This window comes from Drosophila arizonae, chromosome 4, assembly GCF_054131065.1.
Source record: "Drosophila arizonae isolate 15081-1271.41 chromosome 4, UAZ_ARI_1.0, whole genome shotgun sequence".
NCBI classification, from domain to species: domain Eukaryota; kingdom Metazoa; phylum Arthropoda; class Insecta; order Diptera; family Drosophilidae; genus Drosophila; species Drosophila arizonae.
The window spans coordinates 11,461,151-11,483,647 of record NC_142924.1 but is presented as its reverse complement, the minus strand read 5'-3'; the positions used below and the strand labels follow the sequence as shown (position 1 = coordinate 11,483,647).

The following is a 22,497-nucleotide window of genomic DNA, read 5'->3' as shown; positions in this document are numbered from 1 at the left end:
GCCGCAAAGTATAATTCAATCAATTTTTGGTGCCGTTGATAGGCTGCAAAATAATAACAGAATACGTTGATTGGATGCAGCAACACGAACGGCACGAACTAAGCTGCCCCCCCGCCCTGCCCCTCGCCCGACCACTATCGCCCTCTCGTGCTGCATGCCTTTGGTCAGCGCTGCTCGAGCAGTGCCTGCCACACGCATTTTGAACGCTCAAGTAGCGTAAAACTGTGATGGGTGAGGGGAAAGGGGGAAGCGAGGCGGAAGCGGGTTAGCTGTGAATGCGGGCGGCCGCCTGTTGCATTCTATTAAGACACGATGCAGTCAGGTTGTGGATGTTGCCGTTGTTGTTGTTGCTGCCTCTTCGGTTGTGTCTGTTATTAAAGTACAAGCTATGCTTGAGCACATTGTTGCAGTTGTAGTTGTTGTTGTTGTTGCTGCAGTTGCTGTTGCCGGCGCAGGGCATTAAAAATTGAAATCATGAATTAACGACGCAACGAATGCCAAGAGCACTTGTTTATTTATGTCGTCACCGCCTCCCACTCTGCCAGCACCCGCTCTCACGCTGCCTCGCTCACTCGCTCTCTCTCCCTCTCCCTCTCACCCTCTCACTCCCAGCTCAGCTTGGCCCAGCTCAGCCGGCAAGCGAGCTGCGTCGTTTGAGAGCGCCAAAGCTGAGCGAATCGGTTAAGTGCCGGGCTCCCCCGGTTTTGGCACTCGCGCTCGCACTCGCACTGGCAATCGACCCGATCTCGCGGCGATCCGGCGGCTGCTGTCGTCCGGTTGAGCTGCTCAGTCTTGTTCGAAGTTCGCGTCGTTCGGTTGTGGCGCAAGCGGCGCGCGCGTTTTCTTTTCTTTTCAATCTATTTGCTCATCGATTCGTCGTGTTTCTCTGTTCGCTCGAGAACAACATCAAAATGTGCGAATAAAGTTTTTGAATAATGTAAATTTGGCATCGAAATGTAAATGAATTTCTGACGCTCGCCATAAATTAACAACTAATGGCATTGAATGCTAGATAAATTATATTTAATACAATAGCAAAAACACATACACAAACATACACACACATTTATATATATACAAAATTGATGCTGAGGCACAAATTGTGTTCTAATTTATTTATTGTTGTTGGCCATCGTCAAATCTAGAGACAAGACAAGAATTGCAAAAAGCGAAAGACACGAAAAATAAATATCATTTCGTTGACTAGCTTTTTGGGGCTGTTAGTTAAAATTGACGTTTGTCGGGGAGTTCGCTAGCGACAGGCTGGCAGGCAGGCAGGCAGGCAGACATCCAAAAATTCTGGCAGCCACGCCTCATTTCCAGGCATCTGCTGCATCTCTCTCTATCTATCGGTGTGTGTGTGTGTGTGTGCCGCATTTTTATAGTGGCTGTTTATTTTTAGAAAAAGTACAATTAAAATCATTTACATTGCCCCATACGAGAAATCGCTTCAAATGTTTTGGCCATAAAAATCAAGAAAATAATGAAACTAACATGGAATTACCTAATGCCACAGCCGGGCGCACACACACAGGGCAGCATTGGCTCACATTGCGTATGCGTAATATTTCAAAAATAAATGAAAGCTGCCATAATTTCTGCCAAACCGAAACAGTTGCAATTGATTGAGCAGCCAAGCGTCAGAGAAAGGGAGAGAGAGAGAGCAAAGGCACCCAACAGCCAAAAGGTTAACATTTTCAGACACTGCAACAATTTTTGGCTCATGTGCGCGATTGTATCTCGGTATCTCGCAGATACAATACAGCAACAATGATTAGCCTGACGCACATCCGCCAAATGTGGGCTATTCAAACAGAGGATGGCAGCAGCAGCAGCAGCAGCATCTGAGAATTACTCAATATGCGCGTAGTTCTACGTTTTAGTTTGATTTTCAAAAATAGCGCAAATTGAGCATTGTCATCGGGCCGAGCAAAGATCGGTGCGACGCACGCATCAAAGGCAGCGCTAAAAATTCGCTCGGGCGCATATGCAAAATACAGCTGTATAGGTGTACTCTTATATATTGTATATAAATATATAGATGTGTAGACATTGTTGTGCTTAGCACACAATAATAAACAGGCAGCGCGAGGCATGAAGTCATAGTCGATCTATTTGCCATAGTTCTTCGCTCAGAGCGTATTCAGAGTATTCAGTGTGTTGGGGGGCCGTCAGACGATCGCCAGCATTGATAGCGAGCGCGACAAACGAAACTCGAGGAAATTCGCGAAAACGAACAACGAAGCAACAAACCAAACCAAACTAAACTAAACTAAACTAACTTAAGCTAAACAAATTTCTTTAAGGGAATAATACAATAAATACAAAACGAAAACAAAATGCACAACAACTAAGCGAAAGACGCGCGCTATAATAAATACTTATATATATATAAAATAGAAAACAAAAGAAAACTAAACGGGAAAGATTAAACAACGCCCACGCCTACACACAAAACAACTCGAACACGTAGCCACTAAGCCGACAACAACACTCAACACACACACACACAGGGAGACAGAGGCAGAGGAAGAGGCAGCCACAACATGGAACGTCGTCAAACGTTAGACTCATCGATGTCTTCACTGTACTCGGCCAGCTCCTCGAATCGCCAGCTCCAGCTACAGCCACAGTCGCAGTCGCACTCGCACTCGCAGTCACAGTCGCAGCTAGACGCCTTCAATTATTCAGCAACAATGTCATCATCGTCGCCAACGCCGAGCCAGGCCACGACGTCCTCCTCGCTGCGTGCCACCACAATTGGCACCGTTGTCGTACGCTGTGGACCCATACAGCTGGTGATAGCGCTCTTGCAAGTGAGTTGTTGTTCTTGTTGTTGTTCTCGTTGTTGTTGCTGTTGCTGTTGCTGTTGCTGTTGCAACATGAACATTGTTGCAGATACCAATAGATAACTACGTCTTCAAGTAGCAAACGCTGCAATTTATGCAGCTACACTTGGCCGCTAAGTCAAATGGGCAAATATGTAGATGTTTGTCCTGGCCGAGCACTGAGATCTCAGTGGGCTATATAAATAAGATATCAGCGTAGTTTATTGCCCTTCTAGGCGATTTTCATGACCTCAAGCAGCGTGAAGATTTTCACGTTCATGTTTCTTGTGTTTGTAGCCAAGCGAGATATTTGTTATAGCAAAGCTGATTTGATTTTTGCACATCTTTGTTTTAAAGTCTCTTAACTTTCCCTCCTATTTAGCCTTTTTCTCTCAGTTTGGCAAATAGAACAGAATACCTTCCACTGATTATGAATTTATTAAATTTTTCTCTGATTCTATCCCCTTATAATTCTGCTTTTGGTGGGGTTTTTTTTTCGCGGGTTTTTTATGATGTAGAACTGATGTAATTCCTCTCTTTTACACTAAGAATTTCCCACTAACTCTTTTGATCATGTATTATTTCAGACTTTCTGTTCCTTTCTCTCAAGACTTCTCATTTTGTGGCCCTTTACTCTCTCTCTCTCTCTCTGTTTAGCTATAACTAATTCCTTTACTCCATCTCACTCTTTCTTTCTCTCTCTCTCTCTCTCTCTCTCTCTTTGTTTGGATTTCTTGTTATACCAATACCTCCGTCATATGTATATCATCCATTAAACTTGTATAGCCCTTAACCTTTCGTTCTTACGTGTCTTATTAAAGTATAAGCTTCCATTCTCTCTCTTTCCCCCTCTTTCTTTACCCTATTTGCACCTTATTTTGGTATTCATAAATATTGAACATTTTACATATCACATCTTTAACACATAGTTGATATGCCTCCAAAACTCTGGCTCCCTTGACGAGGCCTATAAGAAACAACTCCGCAACAACTCCGAAATAATCAAAAGGCAATTCAAATATTTGAGCTTTATTTCGACTAATACCAAAAACTGGTTGCTAAATTGGTTTGAAACCGGCTTCAATATAATTTCCGTGCCAATTAGCACATTGAGCGCCCCACAACGAAAGCAAAAGTTGTTGATAGCACTCGTATGAGTAGAGTGTGTATTTATTTACTTATTATGTCTGTCTCCCTCTCTCCCTACCTCTATCTCTCTCTCGCACTCAGCATGTATTTGAAACTAAAACAAAGGGTTCAAGGTTGTCTGACATCAGCGGAGCGAGCGTGCGCGTTCTAACGTGACAAAAGAAATGTATCTGCAAGATACTTTGGCAATTAGGCGCAGCTGCTACCTGCACGAGAACATACAAAATTATATATATACATCTGCATGAATAAAAAACAAAAACTTGCTACACAGAGTGAAAGGGGAGCAGAATACCAACAACAACCGCAAGAAATCAATGGGAAACCTTAGGGCCTCACATGCGTAGCGAAAATTGAGCCAAAATAAATCTGTGGCCTGAACTTGAGCTGAGTTTCGGAGAGTTTTATGACCCAGACCAGACAACGCTCGATAATTATGGAAGACGCCAAAGTTTTATGCCACGGGCGTATTTATTATTTTCGTTGTTCATTCAACTCGTTTAGCCAAAAAGTCATTGAATTTTTTTTTTTTTCATTTTTTTTGGCCACTTTGTGCCACTTTTTCGACAACAATTTGAATGGGCTGCTCAAAGCAAACGCTCTGCATGTGTTTAGCATTTGATTTGATTTACACAATTCGATATGAGTCAGTGGAGGGGCGAGAAGTTTGTAAAGCGCTTTTCAGCACGTTTTCATATTTCGGCAAATACATCCCAAAAAGAATTCTGCGAACTGAAAGCAATATGAAAAGCTGTGGACCAACACCCACACACGGGCGCTGGCAACAGTTAAATTGAAATTGATTTGTCGAGGACTTACCTGTTGCAGCGCTCGCCAAGTGCTGGAAAAAAAGAAATAAATGGAATAAAAATAAAGCAACGAAAAATGAATTTCTGTTCAGCGGGCAGGTAAACAAATTAGCTGACTCCGAGAACAAAGTCAAAATAAAATTCCAGAAAAAAAAGCAAACAGATGTGTGTAGTTAGCATAGATATGTATGTATATGTATGTATATGCATATGTCTATGAATAAATACATACACTCAAACAAAAGGCGTGGCAGATAGCTTAAAGATACTTTTCGATGAGCTCAGTTTTTTTTTTTGTTCCGTTTGTTATTGTTATGTTTGTTATTGTTATGCTGAAAGGAAGCGAGTGTGAGAGAGCGCACGATGGGGGAGGCGGAAGCACATCCAAAGTTATGGATGGCCCGGGAAAAGCATGAGGCAACAATAACTATGTTAATAAGTTCGAGTACTTACGCATATGTCAAAGTTTCAGTTACAGATAAATATTTAACTCTTTCTCCTCGAAGTTTGCGTAAGTTTGATTGCGTTTGCTCAGCAGCAAAGTTTCTGTTGCTGTTGCTGTTGCTGTTGAAGAGCAGCTGTGCCCGGCTGAATATTTTAAAAGGCAATTTCTGTCATACAAACACTGTGTTGGCAATTGCTAAGATAATAGCAGCTGCTTCCCCTGCCTGCCATCGTGCTTGCTGAAACTCTTCTATTGGCCATTTTTGGCCATTTCGAAAATCAGCTGGACTCTCGAGTCTCGTATCTCATCGACATGATTTACATTTTATGCTTTCCTCCATCTAAATCAGCATCTTTTGCTACGTATCTGCCATCTGAATGATGGCCCAACCCCTGGCCAATGGAATTCATTTACTCGACACACATGTAACTCTTGGGCAACGCATCAATCTCAATGGCTTTAAGAAATTTACGCAAAGGTTTATTATCTTGGTGGGCACTGTTTGTTGTTCTTGTTGTTGTTCTTGTTGTAGTTTTCATGCTCCAAATGAAAACATTTCTATAAAAAAATATTTACAATTGATACAAATTGTTTCTCTAGGTTTGTTTAGTTTGGCTTCTCATGTAAATTTCATGGGCTGGTCAGAGATGGACGGCAGCCAATTAGAAGGCCGAAACAAAGCAAACAGACCACGAAACCAACTTCAAAGGGGACCCCAAAGATTTACGTATTCCGCTTAGACTCACTCTAAATAAATAGTTCCCTGAAGCGTGCCGAGCGTGCAGACGCCTCCAGTTGCTCCATAATTGGAACTAATGCGCGAAATTAATTTGGCATTAGCATTGGCTAAGACCGTTTGATGGCTAAAAACATACATATATATATGGCATATAAGAGGAATTGGTGCGCAAAGGCGACCTGCTTTAGGCGGCTGAAGATACTCGAGATCCATTGTTGATTCGCTCTGATTTGCAATTGAAGCGCAGCCATGGACCAGGGCAGCGCCACTAATTGAATTTATGGCAATTTCATTTGTAAAAGTCGCAGCTTTTCACTCATAAATTGCGCCGACATATGAGCAGCACACACACACATACACACACCTCTGTAGCTAAGTTATGTGCCGTCGCTTTGGGCTGGCGTGGGTGAAACGCTACAGCTGCGCAAAGCACGGACACTCAGCCAGAGTCAAAGTAAGACTCAGAGCTGAAGCTAGAGCTGGAGCTAGAGCTGGAGCTGCAGCTGAAGTCGGGCCTGGCAAAAGAAAGCCGTGTGCCAAGTTAGAGAAATGTTTACGACGCTTGGCAGGCACATAAATTTACGCATGAAAAGCTGCGCATTCCACTCGCACTTGCGACGAGGGCTGGGCTAACCGAAAATCACGACCAGAGTCACGATTGTCACTGTGATTTATGGCACAACGATCACACACCGTGATTTGCCGCCTGATTATGCGCTCAAAACTAAAATCCATAAAAGTCACAGCATGCCAACAAACTCTCTAAGGCGAGCTGTAAAAATTCGCAATTTGCGAAAAGCAATTATTGACGAAGATTAAAGTCTATATATATGTATAAAGTCTATATAGATGAACAAGAAAATGTTTAATGGAGCTTGCAGTTGCTTCTACTCGACTCGAACTTAAGTTCTTCTTTTGGGCAAGTTCTGGCTTATTTTTATCTGTCTGCAGTTTGACCTATTTATAGCTGGTATTCCCTATCTTTTATCATTATGGATTTTCCTTTTCAAGCAGTAGCAGTTCTCATTTATATAATATAGTTAGGTATTTATATATAGTCATAATTATTAGTTATTTACTTTTATTTCATTCTGCATAAACATTTTTCACGCTTCATCTAACCAACTGGATTAGAGTAGAGAACTGTGTGTGCAGCCCTCGTCAAGGCGCAAGAGGTGGCGCTGGACAATGTCAACATGTCCAGTGCTAAAATGCCAGAGATGTTAAATAATGCAGACACTGTTGCCAGTTGGCAGAGACCGGCTTCGCCTTGGCAGCAGCTGGCCATCCCGTCGTCTATCGGCGGAGCTAATGCAGCTCCTACTTAGCGCAGCTGACAAAACAGTTTTGGCACGCACTGATTGATAATCGAAGGCAACGGCATAAATTCAGGCGAAGTAATCGCGGCATCCCAGCCAATATTCGAGCCCGGCTGCATCTGCCAGCCGAAGTTATCTGCGGAGCAGAGCAGCTGCCGTAATTACCAGGCACGTTTTCTGGTTTTCGGGTAGATGCGAAATGTATTGCATGTTTACATGAAAACTGATATTTGCCGATAAACGTTCAATGAAAGTCGACGCTCGACGATGGCTGCTGCAACTGCGGCTTTTGGCTGCTGCTGCGAGTCGTGGTTAGCAATTTGTACAAACAATTATAGAAATTATCTCTCGCCTGGTTGCGAATTAAATTGAAATTTAAATTGCATTCGATTGGAGCGATGCGATTGCAGCGAGAGACACTCTCTCTCACTAGCTCTCTCTCTCTCTCTCTCTCTCTCTCTCTCTCTCTCTCTCTCTCTCTATGCTAGGTGACTGCTGCTGCTGCTGCCTGGGAACTGGCCAAGTGCGAGAAACAAACACAGCACAGAAATAACTGAAACATATTTGATGTTTATTTTGTTTATTGTACGCGTATTAATAGAACTCTAATGTCTGACATCACACGCCAGCGACGCGAGCTAACCTTTGTTAGATCATTAAGGCTGACACAATGCAAATTAAAGCAAACAAGTAAGAAGGCTCCAGTCGAGACTGCTCGACTAGGAGATACCCTGAACCCTCCAAACTGATATTCTAATCATTCTGGACTTCTTTTATGCACACATACATACACATGCACGTATAAGCACGCGCTTTGCAAACTGCGCAGCTAGCAGCGGCTGCGCTTGGGCTGCACTGCAGTGTGGGCAATATAACGAGAATTTATTTGTTGAATAATTTCTTTTGTAGACATACGATCTTAATGAAACTTTTAGAGCGTAATCATATGGCTTAAATGTGTGTACATTTCAAAGCACAAGTCTCTAGTACTTGAAATGCGTTTTTTACAAATTGGGGGCGAAGGGGGCGTGGTATCCAAAATCTGTAAATTACAAAATCTTTGTATCCATTAACTTTATATACAACGCAAATTTGAAGTCTCCAGGTCTAAAAGTGTTCAAAATAAGCTGAAAAAACATTGTCGATTTTTCGATTATTCTCGATAAAAAAGTTATCGGATGAGTTATCGAAAAAATAAAGCAAACTTGTACTGCCTATGGTATACACGAGTATGCTTGCCAAATTTCAGCTCTCTAGCTCTTATATCTTCTGAGATCCTTTTGCTCATACGGACGGACGGACGGACGGACGGACGGACGGACGGACGGACAGACGGACAGGGCTATATCGACTCAGCTCGTCGTCCTGATCAAGAATATATATACTTTATGGGGTCTGCGATGATTCCTTCTGCCTGTTACATACTTTTCACAAAACCATTATACCCTGATTTCCCATTTTCAATGGGTTCAGGGTATAAAAAACATAAAGCAATGTTTTATGACACAAATCTAGCCGAGCTGAACGGGTATAGCCGGGGGCGCAATGCTCTACAAATGAGCCGAAGTCGAAGTTACATTGTTGAGTAAATAGTTTCAATAGCAAAGTGATGCACTACGGGATACCCTGTCTTTGAGTTGATACCAACTCTTATCTCTCGGAGAAGTTTATGTGATTTAGAATAAACAAAAACTAATCATAGCTAAAAAGATTCATACTAAAATTCATCAAATTTTGCCTCAGATCTATTTATTTATTTATCCAAATCAGAAATATTTTTCAAGCAGCCAATATACCCTCTCTATACCCATTGAAACGAATTTTTAAATAAACAATAACAATGTCGCACAAATCATTTGCATATGCGTATTTGCTAAATTTCCAAATTTTTGCCAATTCGCACACAGACAATACGCTAATGCCCAGGCTAATGCTAATGCGGTTTTTATAGCATTTGTCTATTTGTTCCAACTCTTATTGCTCTATGCTCTGCAATTGGCAGTGTGTGCGGGTCAGTGAATGATTGATTTATGTATTTTTAATGGACTCAATTCCATTGATATGCAGCGCACACGCTGGCCATGTGGAGCAGTCAAGTATTCCAGGGAAATGTACATACATATATAGAGCTGAAGTACCTCTCCCCATATATATAAGATATATGGTTTATCACAGTTTAACTTTAGCTTAGCTATAGATAGTCCAACGGACTGTTTGCAATTTGCGGCTAGTCGCGTGTCGCGAATCGGCAATTGTTTGAATCGCTAACGTTTTCCAATGAGAATCCGCCAACGCCCACGCTACAACGCGTGCAGAGCTGGTTCGAGATGCTCAATCAAATCATCAAAAAGCCGGCCTCTGCGCACTAATAAAAGATACAGACAAAAAATAAAAATGAAAAAAATAAAAGCGCGCAATGATTTCATACAAACGATAACCACGTCAAGGTAATTTTATATCGAAATCGTGTTCTACCCGCTGACACAAAGTATTAATTTAAAAGCCAAAAACGTGTTTGGGGCTAAGCGCCTCAGAAGTGGGCTTAGACGGACGGACAGACTGGGCTGGACATACCCGGCTGCCCATGGGAGCTCTTGGGCATTATATCATCGCTGTATCCTACTGACATGATCGTCTGAGACTTCCGTCTCGTTACCGGAGCTTAGCCAAATGGTGTCCAAACTCACTTTATAAATGGCCAAAATGCACACACACACACACACACTGGCACACACACATACGCAATTTGAATGGCCCGCTGCGTGTGGCACGCTGAAATATGATTCAACTGAAAATGTTGCAATGAATGAAGCGCCGTGCGCAGAGTCGCGTATGAATATATCGCATACACGTCTCTGTATTCGTACTCGTATATGAATATAGTTATGGTCTATGGCTGCCTATAGTGATGTCATGCCATATATGGTTCACATTTCAGTTAGACGACTCTGACGTGAATCGTATTTTGGTATAACGCTGCCCGTTACATCAACTTGAATCATCCGGAGCCAACAATTTTTGCATATTGAAAACTCACTCACGTCCAGCTAGTCGAGCTGGGGCTAGAGCTGGAGACAGAGCCCGAGTCAGACGGCCGACTGCCCCTGGGCGCCAATGTTGTAATTTCAGTGTAATAGCACGGTTATTAGTTTTCATTGTAATTGATTGATTACGGTCATTAGTGAGATGGTTGATCTTGAGCGTATGCATTGGGAAACGGCAGCTGTGCGCGCTGTGGGCCCACAGCAAACAAATTAAAGTTCAATTTAATCGACGGCTAAACGATGCGTTCCGCGCCAGATATGGTTAAGCGAGGCAGACATAAAAAACAATAACAATAACGTCAGACGGCGAGCCCTAGGGGAGAGCGGGCATCAAAACATTTGAGATTGTCGTGAATGTCAAACGAATTGACACCCACGCACGGGCGCTGCTTAAGCATTTGATGGGGCAGACGCTGCCGCTAAGAAATGCCAGCGAGTGGCTTTCACTGGGCGTAGCAGGAGGGGTGGTTGGGCAGCAGCTGAAATGCTCTCCATGCTCCGCGTCATGTGGCACTTTTTCTTCCAGCAAACTGGAACCGCATAACTCGGGCCAAATATGTGTGAGCAGCAGCAGCAGCAGCAGCAGCAGGAGGAGGCGGGCAGGCAGCCAGGCCGACTGGCAGGGTATTCCAGCTAGCATATACATATCAACACATGCGCATCCCAACAGGAAAAACTAACGGATGCCATTACCATATAGAGCCACAGCTGACCTTCATTGCAATCACACACAGACTCCAATAGAGTTGGGTACTGTTGTTATTCTTCCAGTTGTCGCTGTTGTTGTGCATCGATAACTCGACGACTACCAAAATTAGAAGCTGCTGTGCAGCATTGCCGTCGCCTGAGCAGGTTTCGATGTCAACGACTTGTTTCATGAATGAGAACGCAGCATTGGCGGCGACTGAGCGGCAGAAGGCCGTGAACGTGACTCTGAATAATATTTTCAAGAGTCACATTTATGAGGCTAAGGGTTAGGTTTTATAGAAATAAAAGTTGAACTCTCATTCATGAGCTTCTCTTCAATTGCTTTAAATATTCTATGGAAAGAGTCTGCACATTTCTCTTAAAGACAGCGCGCCCTTCTGAACGCCTCTCTCTGCACTTCTCAAATGGTCAAGGTCTACTTCAGGTTTCATAGCTATCTTGCCTTACTCTTATAGCTTTTATTCATTTAACAACCCATTCACAGAGTCCCGAAAAGATTTACATCAAGGTTGTGGAACTGGAGCCAAAGATCACGGCGCTCGGCGACAATCTGGATGAGTCGCTGCACATGCAAAGAGAGCACGATGAGACGCTGCGCAATCTACAGGTAGCTAAAAGAGTCCACCAAATAATCCCAAATATATAACAAAGTGTTTCATACTCATTTTAGAACCTGCCTGGGCCCATGGACGAGTTCGTGCAGAAGGCCGACAAATTGCTGGCCAGCAAACGCATCAGCTCGGAGCTAGTCAATGCCATGGCCGACACACTGAACATCATCTGGCAGGATATACTGAATCTGCTGCAGGATCGCCAGCACATTCTGCACCTGTGCACACAGTTCCACGACAAGATGACGCAGTGCTTCATGCGCATGGATCAGCTGGAGGGGGCCTGCCACGAGGCAGCGCTGCCCGCTGAGGTGGCTGGCGTCCAGGAGTTCCTCAACAAATTCAAGCAGCTGCGCATCGACATGCTAACCGGCGTCATGGCGGCGCTGAAGGATGGCAACGAGCTGCTGGCCCAGCTGCAGGAGCTGGAGAAGCTCGAGACGCTGGACACACGACCCGAGCACATCAAGCGGGATGCAACTCGTGCCGTGCATCAGGTGCAGCAGTGGCTGGAGGCGCTGCACGATCGTCGCAACTCCCTGGAGCTGGCCTGGCAGACGCGCAAGACCCAGCTGGAGCAGTGCCTGGCCCTGAAGCTGCTGGGCCGAGAGCTGCTCGAGCTGGAGTCGGCCCTGCAGCAGGCTAAGCACGAGCTGAACACCATGTACAGTCTGGGCGAGTGCGAGCACACGGCCAACCAGACGCTGCTCAAGTACCGGGAGTGGAAGCAGCAGGCCTTGCTCCTGCGGGATCGAGCGCTCAAGATCACCCGCGCCAAGGAGAAGGTCCAGGCGCCGGGCTACTTTGCTGGCGACGAGGATTGCGCTCGCGCCTACGCCGTGCTGAGCATCTGCACGGAGCACCTGGATCTGGTGGATCAGCGCGAGCATTGGCTCCAGCAGTCGCGCGACTTCTTTGCCAAGGCGGAGCACACGCTCAGCGTGCTGGAGAAGCTCGAGCTGGAGCTGGCCAGCGTCAAGCTGCCGCCCAACTCGCCCGAGAGCTATGCCATGTTCGCCAAGGTATCCCGCGACGTTCGCACCTTCACCGAGGAGCCACTGCGTCTGGGCTATGGCATCCTGGACGAGGTGGGCCGCACGCAGCCCGAGACACAGGGCATCAAGCGCGTGCTGGACGAGCTGGAGAACCGCAAGGCGTACGTCGAGGGCATCTGCGCGAACAGCAGCGAGGATCATCAGCGCGTGCAGCGCGCTCTGAACGAATTCCTGGCGCAGCACAACGAGCTGCTCGCCTGGCTGCGCGCCTCCGGCCAGCTGCAGCTGCAGCAGAGCGTCAACATGGGTCGCAATCTGCATCAGGCCAAACAGTTTCTGCTGCAGCATCACGAGCTAATGCAGGATCTGGAGGTAACTTGAAAAGAAGACGAAGCTGGAAGAAGCCTTTGCTCATCAATGTCTATTCTCACACAGATCAAGGGCGAGCTGATTAATCTGCTGCTGGAGTCCATCAAGCAGCACCTGGAGTCGCTCAGCCCGCAGCAGCGCTTCGACGTGGACTCGAAGGCCGAGGCACTGCACAAGCACTGGATTGAGCTGAAGGATCTGGTGCTGAAGCGCGTCGACTACGTCTCCCTGCTCATCGAGTTCTTCGAGCAGGCCAACGAGCTCTCCAGTCAGCTGGACCATCTGCAGCGCCAGCTGCTGCAAACCCCCGACGAGCACAAGCTGCAGTTCCTACAGGCCACCTGGGCCAACATCGCCGCCAGCTACGCGGAACTCAAGTCGGCCGGCCAGCGATTCGTCAACCTAAAAGTCTGTATTGCCTTCGCCATAAGTTATACCTATTATTGATATCCATCTAGTTCTCTTTTTGGAATTCTCTAATGTCAGGGCAGGCCTTTGCATGAGTTTCATTTTTCTACTTCTTGACTAACCGCTGATGTCAGCTGCTGGCAGCTGGCGGCTGGCAAACATTCAGGCACTCTGTCACATCCAGAGCAGACAGAGCACATAATATGCTCCAACATGCTGCACGCTGGCTATTTTTAGTGCACATTGCGAATTTGCAAAACAAAAACCAAAGTACATTGCTCGCTTGCTTTGTTTATGCTGCTGCCCTAACTAAATAGGCATCGTAACTATTTCTTAGAGTTGGGCACTTTAGATGAATAATCAGAGAGAAAAAAGCTGGAAATAATTAAAATTATTTACTGAGTAGCAGAAAAAAAAAAAAATACCAGAAAATAGAAAATAAATTATTTAAGTTGCTAAGATAACAAAAAAAAAATATAAAAATCATGGGAAAAGAAAATAATAAATATTTAATATATTTGACTTTAGATTCCTAGCATAAATCATATATTTAAAGCCAATACAGCATTGGCCTAGATATCTTTAGTGTGGCATAATTTGATTACAAATTTCCCTCGCACCTCTTTAAGATCTCCATCAACAGTTTAATAAGAGTATCTTCCATGGAGAGCTAAGAAAATGTATAATTCAAGTGCTGATTGCATCTTAGCCGAGCTGTGCAGCAAATGCTTTGTACCTGCCAGCTAGGGCACATAAATTTCCAACAATATGATTTCGGCTGGCTATAGCCACACCATAAACATATATTTTAGAAACGACAAGCCATTTTCCCTCTTACATGCAGCCGATGGAGTAGAGGGGGAGAGGGGAAGCCTGGCGTGGTGGTGTTATAGCGCCAGAGTGCGGCAGTCGCATACAAAGATTTGAAATTAGAAAATTCGCTTGGCTGCCAACGCCTCGAGTCGAGTTGAGTCCATAAATAAAAACAGGCAATTTGCGCAGCTCGTCTATAGATAGAGAGGGAGAGAGAGCGATAGAGTGCGAGGGAGAGAGGGAGGTAGGGGGAGAGGTATCGTGGTTCGCGTCTGGTTCGGCCTGGACTCTGGTGCGCCAGAACGCGTCAGACCCTGATCACAGGCAGATGCGTGCCACGCGCCACGCGCTTTCCACGAATTTTCCAACTTGTCAGCCAAGACACTTGAGCAAGAAATTATAGAAAAGCCAAAAAGGCAAACGCAAAACTAAAATAAAAAGCCAAAACGAACAAAATAGAAGAGTAAAGAAATAGAAACAAACTGAAACTGATTTCATTTTATGCTATTTTTAACGACATCGCCGCGTAGATTGTGGATCCATATCTCGAGACGAAGCCCTCGGTGCAGGCAGTGGAGGAGACGCTGAATGGCTTCAGTAAGCGGCAAGTCGACGTGACGAGCAGTCTGGAAAATTGGACAACGACGATTGCGGAAAAGCGCGAAGTAGAATATCTGCTAGAGAAAGTCATGAGCGACAACGAGGAGGTAATGAGGAGACGCACAACAAATCGAAATGAGTTTCCCATTTTAATGTTTCACACATTTTCTTTAGACCGTGGCCAAGAGCACGCAGGTGGACACACAGCTATATCCGGTGTTCAGCACACCCAGCTTGGACTCCAAGCAGCTGCTGACGAGCACGCGCGAGAAGCTGGGCCTGGTGACCCAGGACATTGAGCGCGCCCAGGAGGAGATCCAGCAGCGCATACAGACCACGCTGAGCATACAGACCAAGGACCAGCAGTCGCTGGCCAAGATCGAGCAGGTGATCAACAATCTGCGCATGCTGAAGGCGAAGCTCGATGGCATCAAGTACGACTATCGCACGCTGCTGGAGAGCGTGCTGCAGTTCCTCGAGAACATCGTGCAGCTGCGCCGCGAGATCGATGCGTATTTCGCCAGCCGACAGCAGTCGGCCGCAACGGGCCCGGCCTCGGGCGTGGAGCGCACCATAGCCGAGCACGAGAAATTCCGCGATCAGTGCATGGATAAATTTAGATCGTTAATCACACAATCCGAACTGCTGATCGATCGTGTGCGCGTATTGGAGCCGCCGGGCGCTCGCGAAATCGACACTGATCGCATTTTGAAGTTGTTGGAGAATTTGCGCATTCACTTCGAGTCGAACAGCAGCGCCACCATGTCCACTCTGGAGCGTCTCGAGAAGATCGAGCAGTTCCGCACCGACCTGGAGGATATCGATCGCAGTCTGGACAGCGTCAGCAAGCAGCTGCACGATATTAATGGACAGAGTGTGGATAGTCTGGCGGCTGCCAAGACCACGTCGCTGGCATTCGAGTACTTTGAACGTACCATAGAGGTGAGTGAACTCGAGGCGCGTTGAGCGTGAGGCGCTCTCGGCTTCTCCTTCGTCTTCTTCTTCTACTTGGCTAACAGACAGATTCAGCTGAAAGGTATTTAATACTAACCTCAATCTTATAGTGTTCAATGCCCAGATTTGTGAAATCGACGCCTCATCAGCGACGCTGGGGCCAGACAGCGCATACGTTAGAGGTAGCCATTGCGAAGACCCAGTTGTAAACCATCTGAATGCATGTGGCAAGAGTTTCCCTTACCCATTTCCCCTTTCCCTTTGCGTTTGCCTTTGCCGTTGCCTTTGGCTTTGGCTTTGGTTTTTGCATTGGCTGTCGCCTCATTTTGGGTGGCCAGAACTCAAAATGCTTTCCGTATGGAAGCAGCCCCGGCACATTCATCAAATTTCCAAATGCGTTGAGACATTTTCGAAAATAAGTACAAATTCAAATACAGCTTTCAAAATGTTGTTGTCGCTGTCAGCGCAGCGTTGAATGGACAGCAGCAGCTGTCGTTAGTTTGTAATTAAAAACTTGAGAAATACATCTTGCAACTAGTGCGCCAGCAATAGATATAGATACAGATACAAATACAGCCACAGCTACAGCTACAGCCAAAGATACAGCTACACAGACAGCTAGAGATATGAATATTTGAATGCTTGGCACTTGGCTGTTTTGAAATTCACTCCTCTTAGCTGCACATTTGCCGTTATAAATTGCTTTTGACGTTCTGATTTTTATGGACTTTTTGCCTGGGCAGCCCGTGCACAAGTATCTATATCGCTAAAGCCCATTTCGGCCTTTCGCCCAGACATTTGTGTTAGCTGCGGCCGCTTAATGGGTTAATTAGAGAATGAGCTGCTGTAATGAATGCTATTTGGCAGCCTTTTAAAACGAATTTCCCTCGCCTCTTCTTCCATTTCGCCAGCTGCTCGAGAAGCGCATCGAGAAGTTCACGGAGAGCACGCGGCAGCAGCTGCTCATTAGCAATCCCGAGAGCGAATCGTATGTGAAGGACGAGCTGCGCAAGCTCAACGACAAATGGCAAAGCTTCAAGGATCAAGTAAGGCAGAAACGAAAGAGCCTCAATCAGGCCAACGACTTCTTCGAGGTGGTCGAGAAGGTATGTTGATAATCAGTCAAAGCATGCCCCTAGTCATATCTCCACTCACATAAATCTCTCAATTGCAGATCGATGCCGAGTACCGGGAGATCAGCTACTTCTATAATAGCGTCTCCAACAAGGTGCCCTACTTGCGCGACGCCGTCGAGGCCTCGAATCTGGTGAATGACATTGAGAAGTATGTGACCAGTCGAGAGCCGGCGCTGCGTGCCAAGCTGGACAGCGCTGCGCAGTGCGCGCACGATATGAACAAGGTGTCGACGCTCTACAACGACGTGATGAACATCTTCCAGTCGTTCATCAAGCTGAAGACGGACATCAATACCGTGCAGGAGCGCCTCAAGCAGGAGCAGCGTCAGCGCGAGCAGCGGGAGCAGGAGGCACGCGATCAGGCCGAGCGCGAGAAAGCGATTCGTGAGGCAGAGGCCAGAGAGCGTTTGGCGCGCGAGGAGCAGGCGCGCCTGGAGGCGCAACGTCAGCAGGCGGCCATTGAGCAGGCGCAGCGCGAGCTGGCGGCCAGGCAACTGTCGCTGCGCGAGCAGGCGGTGCGCGAGGAGGAGGCACGACTGCAGGCAGTGCGTGAGCAGGCGGCCAGGGAGCAGCTGGCCAGGGAGCAGGCAGCGCGCGAGGAGGAGCAGCGCATCCAAACGCTGCGCGAGATAGCCAAGCGGGAGGAGGAGCTGCGCTTGCAGGCGCTGCGCGATGAGGAGGCGCGCTTGCATAACAAGCGCGAGGAGGAGTTGAGAGTGAAGCGCGAGGAGGAGATACGGCTGCGGCGCGAAGAGGAGTCCAGGCTGCAGCGCGAGGAGGAGGCCAGGCAGAAGCGAGAGAACGAGTCGCGCATTCAGCGAGAGGAGATCACGCGGCTGCAGACGCTACGAGATCAGGTCGACCAGCAGCGCATCGTGACGGAGAACATACGCAAGGATATTCAGGTGAACCAGATCTTCACGGAGCTGCGCTACGCCTCGCCGCTGTTCGTGCGCCCGCTGAAGGATGCGCTGGCCCGCGAGGGCGAGCGCTTCGTCTTCGAGTGCGAGGTCACGGGCACACCGGAGCCGAGCGTCGAGTGGTTCAAGGACGGCATCAGCATTCAGAGCAATGCGGACTACAAGACCAGCTTCGACAAGGGCATCTGCCGTCTGGTCATCGAGGAGACCTTTGCCGCGGACACGGCTCGCTTCAGCTGCCGCGCCTCCAACCTGGTGGGCACCTGCGACACCAATGCCACGCTGACGGTGCGCGAGAATGCCGCCGAGCTGCAGCTGGTGCCGCCGCGCATCCTGCGCTTCCTGGAGAGCGGCAAGGCCACCGAGGGCACCGCCTTCCAGTTCTCCTGCGTGGTCAGTGGCGTCCCTCTGCCCACCGTGCAGTGGTTCAAGAACGACAAGTGCATCGACGACTCGCCGGACTACGTGATCAGCTACAACAATGGCGAGGCCACGTTGCGGTTCGACGAGGTGTTCCTCGAGGACGACGCCGTCTACACCTGTAGCGCCTCGAATCCCGCCGGAATCGAGCACTGCTCGGCCAGTTTGATCGTAGAACGTAAGTGGGGAACATAGTAAACATTCACAGTTCGGCTCAAATGAACTCAGAATCTCGTTTTCGCAGCACTCGAACCCACTGAGCTGCCCTGCTTCAAGATGCCGCTGCAGAACGCCATGGCGCGTGTTGGACAGAAGATCAAGATGGAGGCCTTGGTCACTGGCATACCGCAGCCCGAAATCTGCTGGCTCCACAATGGCAAACCATTTCAGCCACGCGACTCAAAAGTGAGTACAAACCGTTGATGACATTTGGGGAAAATTCTACTAGTCAGAAAGGAAAATTTTCACGAAATTCCCAGAGCGAAACTTTAAATACTCTCACCAAAAATATTGACAGCTGGCGAAGTGGGTGCTGTTGCTATAATTACTAGGTCATCTCGTAGTCTATGTGGCTCTCTCCCCTGGGATGAAATTTTCTTCTTTGGAAATTCCATGCCCAACTGTTACCCTCATTCTGTCTGCCATCAAATAAATATATGCATATATTTGTGTATTGCGAAAAAGAAATGGCACAGCGCACAATTCCCCAATGGCGCGATCCCACAAATGATATATACATATATATACATATATATAAGTATGTATGGCTTTATGTATAGTATAAACAAACTTTGCTGGAATTGCAAAAATGAAAAAAAAAAAGGAAAAAATCAGTCAGAAATTTTGCAGTGGGCGTAACATATGTACGTATGTATATATATATATATGTATGTATAGATGTGAATGAATATGTGATAGTTCCATAGAATATGAAATGAACATGTTTAATTTCTTGATTCGCTTTCGCTGCTGACGTCAGCGTTTAGTTGTGCTGGAGGCCCCCTCACCCCGCATCTTGAGCCTATTGCAAAAAGCAGAGCAAATCTGTATATCAGAGATAAACTATAAGATTCAAGGCAAATGTTTTAAAAATAAGCCGACGCATAGTATACACTGCATAACTATAAATTACAGGCTAAGAAGTCGCCAGCCATATAGCTGCAATAATTTGTTTGGTTTTTGTGTTGTTTTTTTTTTTTTTTTTTTTTTTTTTTGTCAGTCTGAGATTTTGGCAGCTTTGCGTCGCAGTTGCAACGAGCCGTGTGGTGCGGCGCGAATCCAATTCACCACAGTCGCCTTTCGTGGGCGCTGTCAGCCAATTTGTTTATTGTGGGCGCCGTTATTCGGCACAGCACACGCACACACACACACACACACACACACACACATTGAGCGTATATACTGTGTGCCTGTTTATATGTATGCTTTAAAAATTTTCATTTAATTTTTATAGAGATCAACGCTTTTGGCCAAATGCAAAATGATTTCATTGCTTTTAATTGCCTTTTTGACAAACCAAACATGATCTCATTGCAGCGAGCTGATTGAACAATTATCTCGATTCTTTCTATACAACTGCGTATCTATAGCATTATTGTTCGATTTCGAGTGGTGCACAACACCTGAACTCGGACGCTTCCTGCAATTTGGTTGCCCAAACAAAAGAAAATTTCCAGTTTCTTTATCAAATAAACAGCACGTCAGACGAATATTATGGGATTTACACCACCCGCCTTCTCACTCGGCCACTAGATTATTATTATTTAGTTGTTGTTGTTGTAGACTCCCGCGCCGGATACGCAGCGCACAGACATAGGCCGGATCGTACATCCGTGCGCCAAGCATAAATAAGTTTTTGTTTTTCGGCTTTGGGTTGGGTGTAAAATGAAAATTCGATTGCAAAAAAACCATAGAAAAGCACACAAAAACTGGCACAAATTGAAAAGCATTAGCCATTAGCCGTAGCCGAGCAACTCAACACACGGCCCCGTTGCCAGCGAACTCACCATGTGGTGAGATGCGCGCAGTCAACGCTCAACATATTTCAATATTGTTTTTAACGCATTTCAGTACGAAAACGGACGCGTTACGCTCACAATACCGCAAGCCTATCCAAACGACGCCGGATCCTACGTATTGAGTGCTAAGAACTTGGCTGGCGAAGCTTACAGCAGTTGCAACATTATTGTCAAGGGTCGTCTGCCGAACGAGACGTCCGATTCAGAGATGGCTAGCGATATCGAGCCCATCCGTCCGGCGGTGCATATTCCACTGAAGGACGTCTTCATATTCGAGGGCAAGCCAGTGCGCCTGGACTGCGTGATCGTGGGTCAGCCCGAGCCGGAGGTCATTTGGTATCACAACGAGCGACCCGTCAAGGAGTCGGCGGATGTGCAGCTCCTGTTCCAGGGCGATCGCTGCTCGCTCTTCATACAGGAGGTGTGCCAAGAGGATGGCGGCAGCTACAAGGTGGTTGCCATCAACTCAGCGGGCGAGGCCTCGAGCAGCTGTGAACTGAAGGTGACATCACTGAACACGTCGGACTCAGCGACGCGAGTGCAAGACGATCGTCAGTCCTTGCCCAGGGAGTCGCAGCCCAAGTTCGAGCGCCTGCTCTCGGATGTGCTCGCCGATGAGGGCGAGCAGGTGGTGCTGGAGGTGCACGTCAACGGCGACCAGCCATTGCGTGCTCAGTGGTATCTGACCAACAAGGAGCTGCAGCTGAACGAGCGCGTCACCACCCAATCCGATGCCGAGGCTGGCATATTCAAGCTAATTCTGAAGAATGTGGATGCCAGCGACAAAGGCGTCTACACGGTCAAGGTCTCGAACAATGCGGGCGATGCCAAGTGTTTCTCGCATCTCATTGTCAAGTCCGTGAATGCCCCCGAGAACCGTCGCGGCAGTCAATCATCCGTGGAGATCGTCGAGCGACAGCTGTGCCCCGAGTTCAAAGAGCTCTTCAGCGACAAGCAGGCCCACATCGACGACGTGGTCAAGTTCGAGTGCATTGTGGTGGGCAAGCCAACGCCCAAGGTGCATTGGTTTTTCAACGACCAGCCGGTGCACGGCCACAACTTCCTCGTCTCCACCAGCGGCGATCGTCAGGTGCTGACCATTCAGCAGCTAACGCACGACGCCGTTGGCAAGATCAGCTGCACGGCCGAGAATGACGCAGGCAAAGCCACTTGTGTGGCCTTCCTGAATATCATTGGCAGCAGCCCAGTGCCCGCCTCCAGCAACTTGCAGACCATGACACAGGAGCACAACACCGAATCGTCCCGGGTGACCATCAAGAAGCAGACCTTCACCACCACCTCCACATCGCAGGTGAACTCATATGAGGGCAACGTGCCGCAGACGGAGGTGCATCACTCGTCGGCCCACATTGATCAGTCGCTCAAGCAGCTGGGACAACAGCGGCCAGAGATCGTGGAGAGCCATCACTACCAGGAGCTGCACAAGAGCAAAGAGATGAGCAGTCCCTCGGTGCAGCAAAAGTCCTTCACGCTCGTTCAGTCCACCAATGGCGGCGCTGCTGCTCCGGCCATCGGCATGCCCGAATCGCCAACAAGATTGCGCAAGGAGATAGCACCACGTTTCACCACTCCCCTAACGGGCAAGATTGTGGACCAGGGCGCCAATGTGAGTATGGAGGCCATCTACGATGGCTATCCCTCGCCCGAGATCAAGGTGGAGAAGAATGGCGATCAACTGTTCGATAATGCGCACACCAAGATATCCAACAAACACAATCGCGTGACTATTGAGCTGAAGGAGGTGGGCGTGGCCGATGCGGGACGCTATGCGGTGACAGCATCCAATACGGTGGGTCAGTCAACAAGCACAGCGGATCTGGTGGTGAAAAGTAAGTAAATGTTATGCTAAGCAGTTTTAATGGGAGCTATGTTAAGTTAATGTTACCTATAGCTGTTAGGCTAGAACATGGCACATTAAAGTTAACATAAAACTGTTAATTTACCGCTGTTAACTTGTATGCTCTGTGTTCTTGTTTACATTTAATGCTAACAAACGATTTTAATTAATTTCGAAATCCTAATGAGCTAGCGAATGTGTAGAACATAAAGAGATTGAGCCCACATATGGGTCACATCGCATGTCAATACTCCGTACGTCCGTCCATGCGCCACATCAATCAGCGGGGAGCATTAAAGTGTCATTGTCGGGGGCGTCAATAGATCTCGAAACGTCAATGCCGCCCGTTTCGCA

The 22,497-nt window shown here is 47.2% G+C and overlaps 1 protein-coding gene and 1 long non-coding RNA gene across 5 annotated transcripts in view; one reads left to right on the top strand and one right to left on the bottom strand.

Moving 5' to 3' along the window:
• The first annotated feature begins 1,030 nt into the window (after positions 1-1,030).
• zormin (spectrin and immunoglobulin domain-containing protein zormin) overlaps positions 1,031-22,497 on the top strand; it is a 34,117-nt gene continuing 12,650 nt past the window's right edge. The window contains exons 1-10 of one of the 4 annotated variants that reach the window (XM_089466495.1): positions 1,031-2,816; positions 11,526-11,648; positions 11,712-13,019; positions 13,083-13,424; positions 14,768-14,944; positions 15,012-15,779; positions 16,703-16,897; positions 16,966-18,445; positions 18,512-18,672; positions 20,338-22,135. In XM_089466495.1, the coding sequence (XP_089322621.1) occupies positions 2,547-2,816; positions 11,526-11,648; positions 11,712-13,019; positions 13,083-13,424; positions 14,768-14,944; positions 15,012-15,779; positions 16,703-16,897; positions 16,966-18,445; positions 18,512-18,672; positions 20,338-22,135 (6,622 nt within the window). In that variant the 5' untranslated portion in view covers positions 1,031-2,546. The remainder of the gene's footprint in view (positions 2,817-11,525; positions 11,649-11,711; positions 13,020-13,082; positions 13,425-14,767; positions 14,945-15,011; positions 15,780-16,702; positions 16,898-16,965; positions 18,446-18,511; positions 18,673-20,337; positions 22,136-22,497) is intronic. The other 3 variants (XM_089466494.1, XM_089466492.1, XM_089466491.1) reach the window with 3 other exon arrangements.
• Positions 4,430-4,999, bottom strand: LOC149269129 (uncharacterized). Its single transcript, XR_016269627.1, has 2 exons — positions 4,797-4,999; positions 4,430-4,709 (listed from the first exon to the last, which is right to left on the bottom strand). It is a non-coding gene; the product is annotated as an uncharacterized LOC149269129 (long non-coding RNA).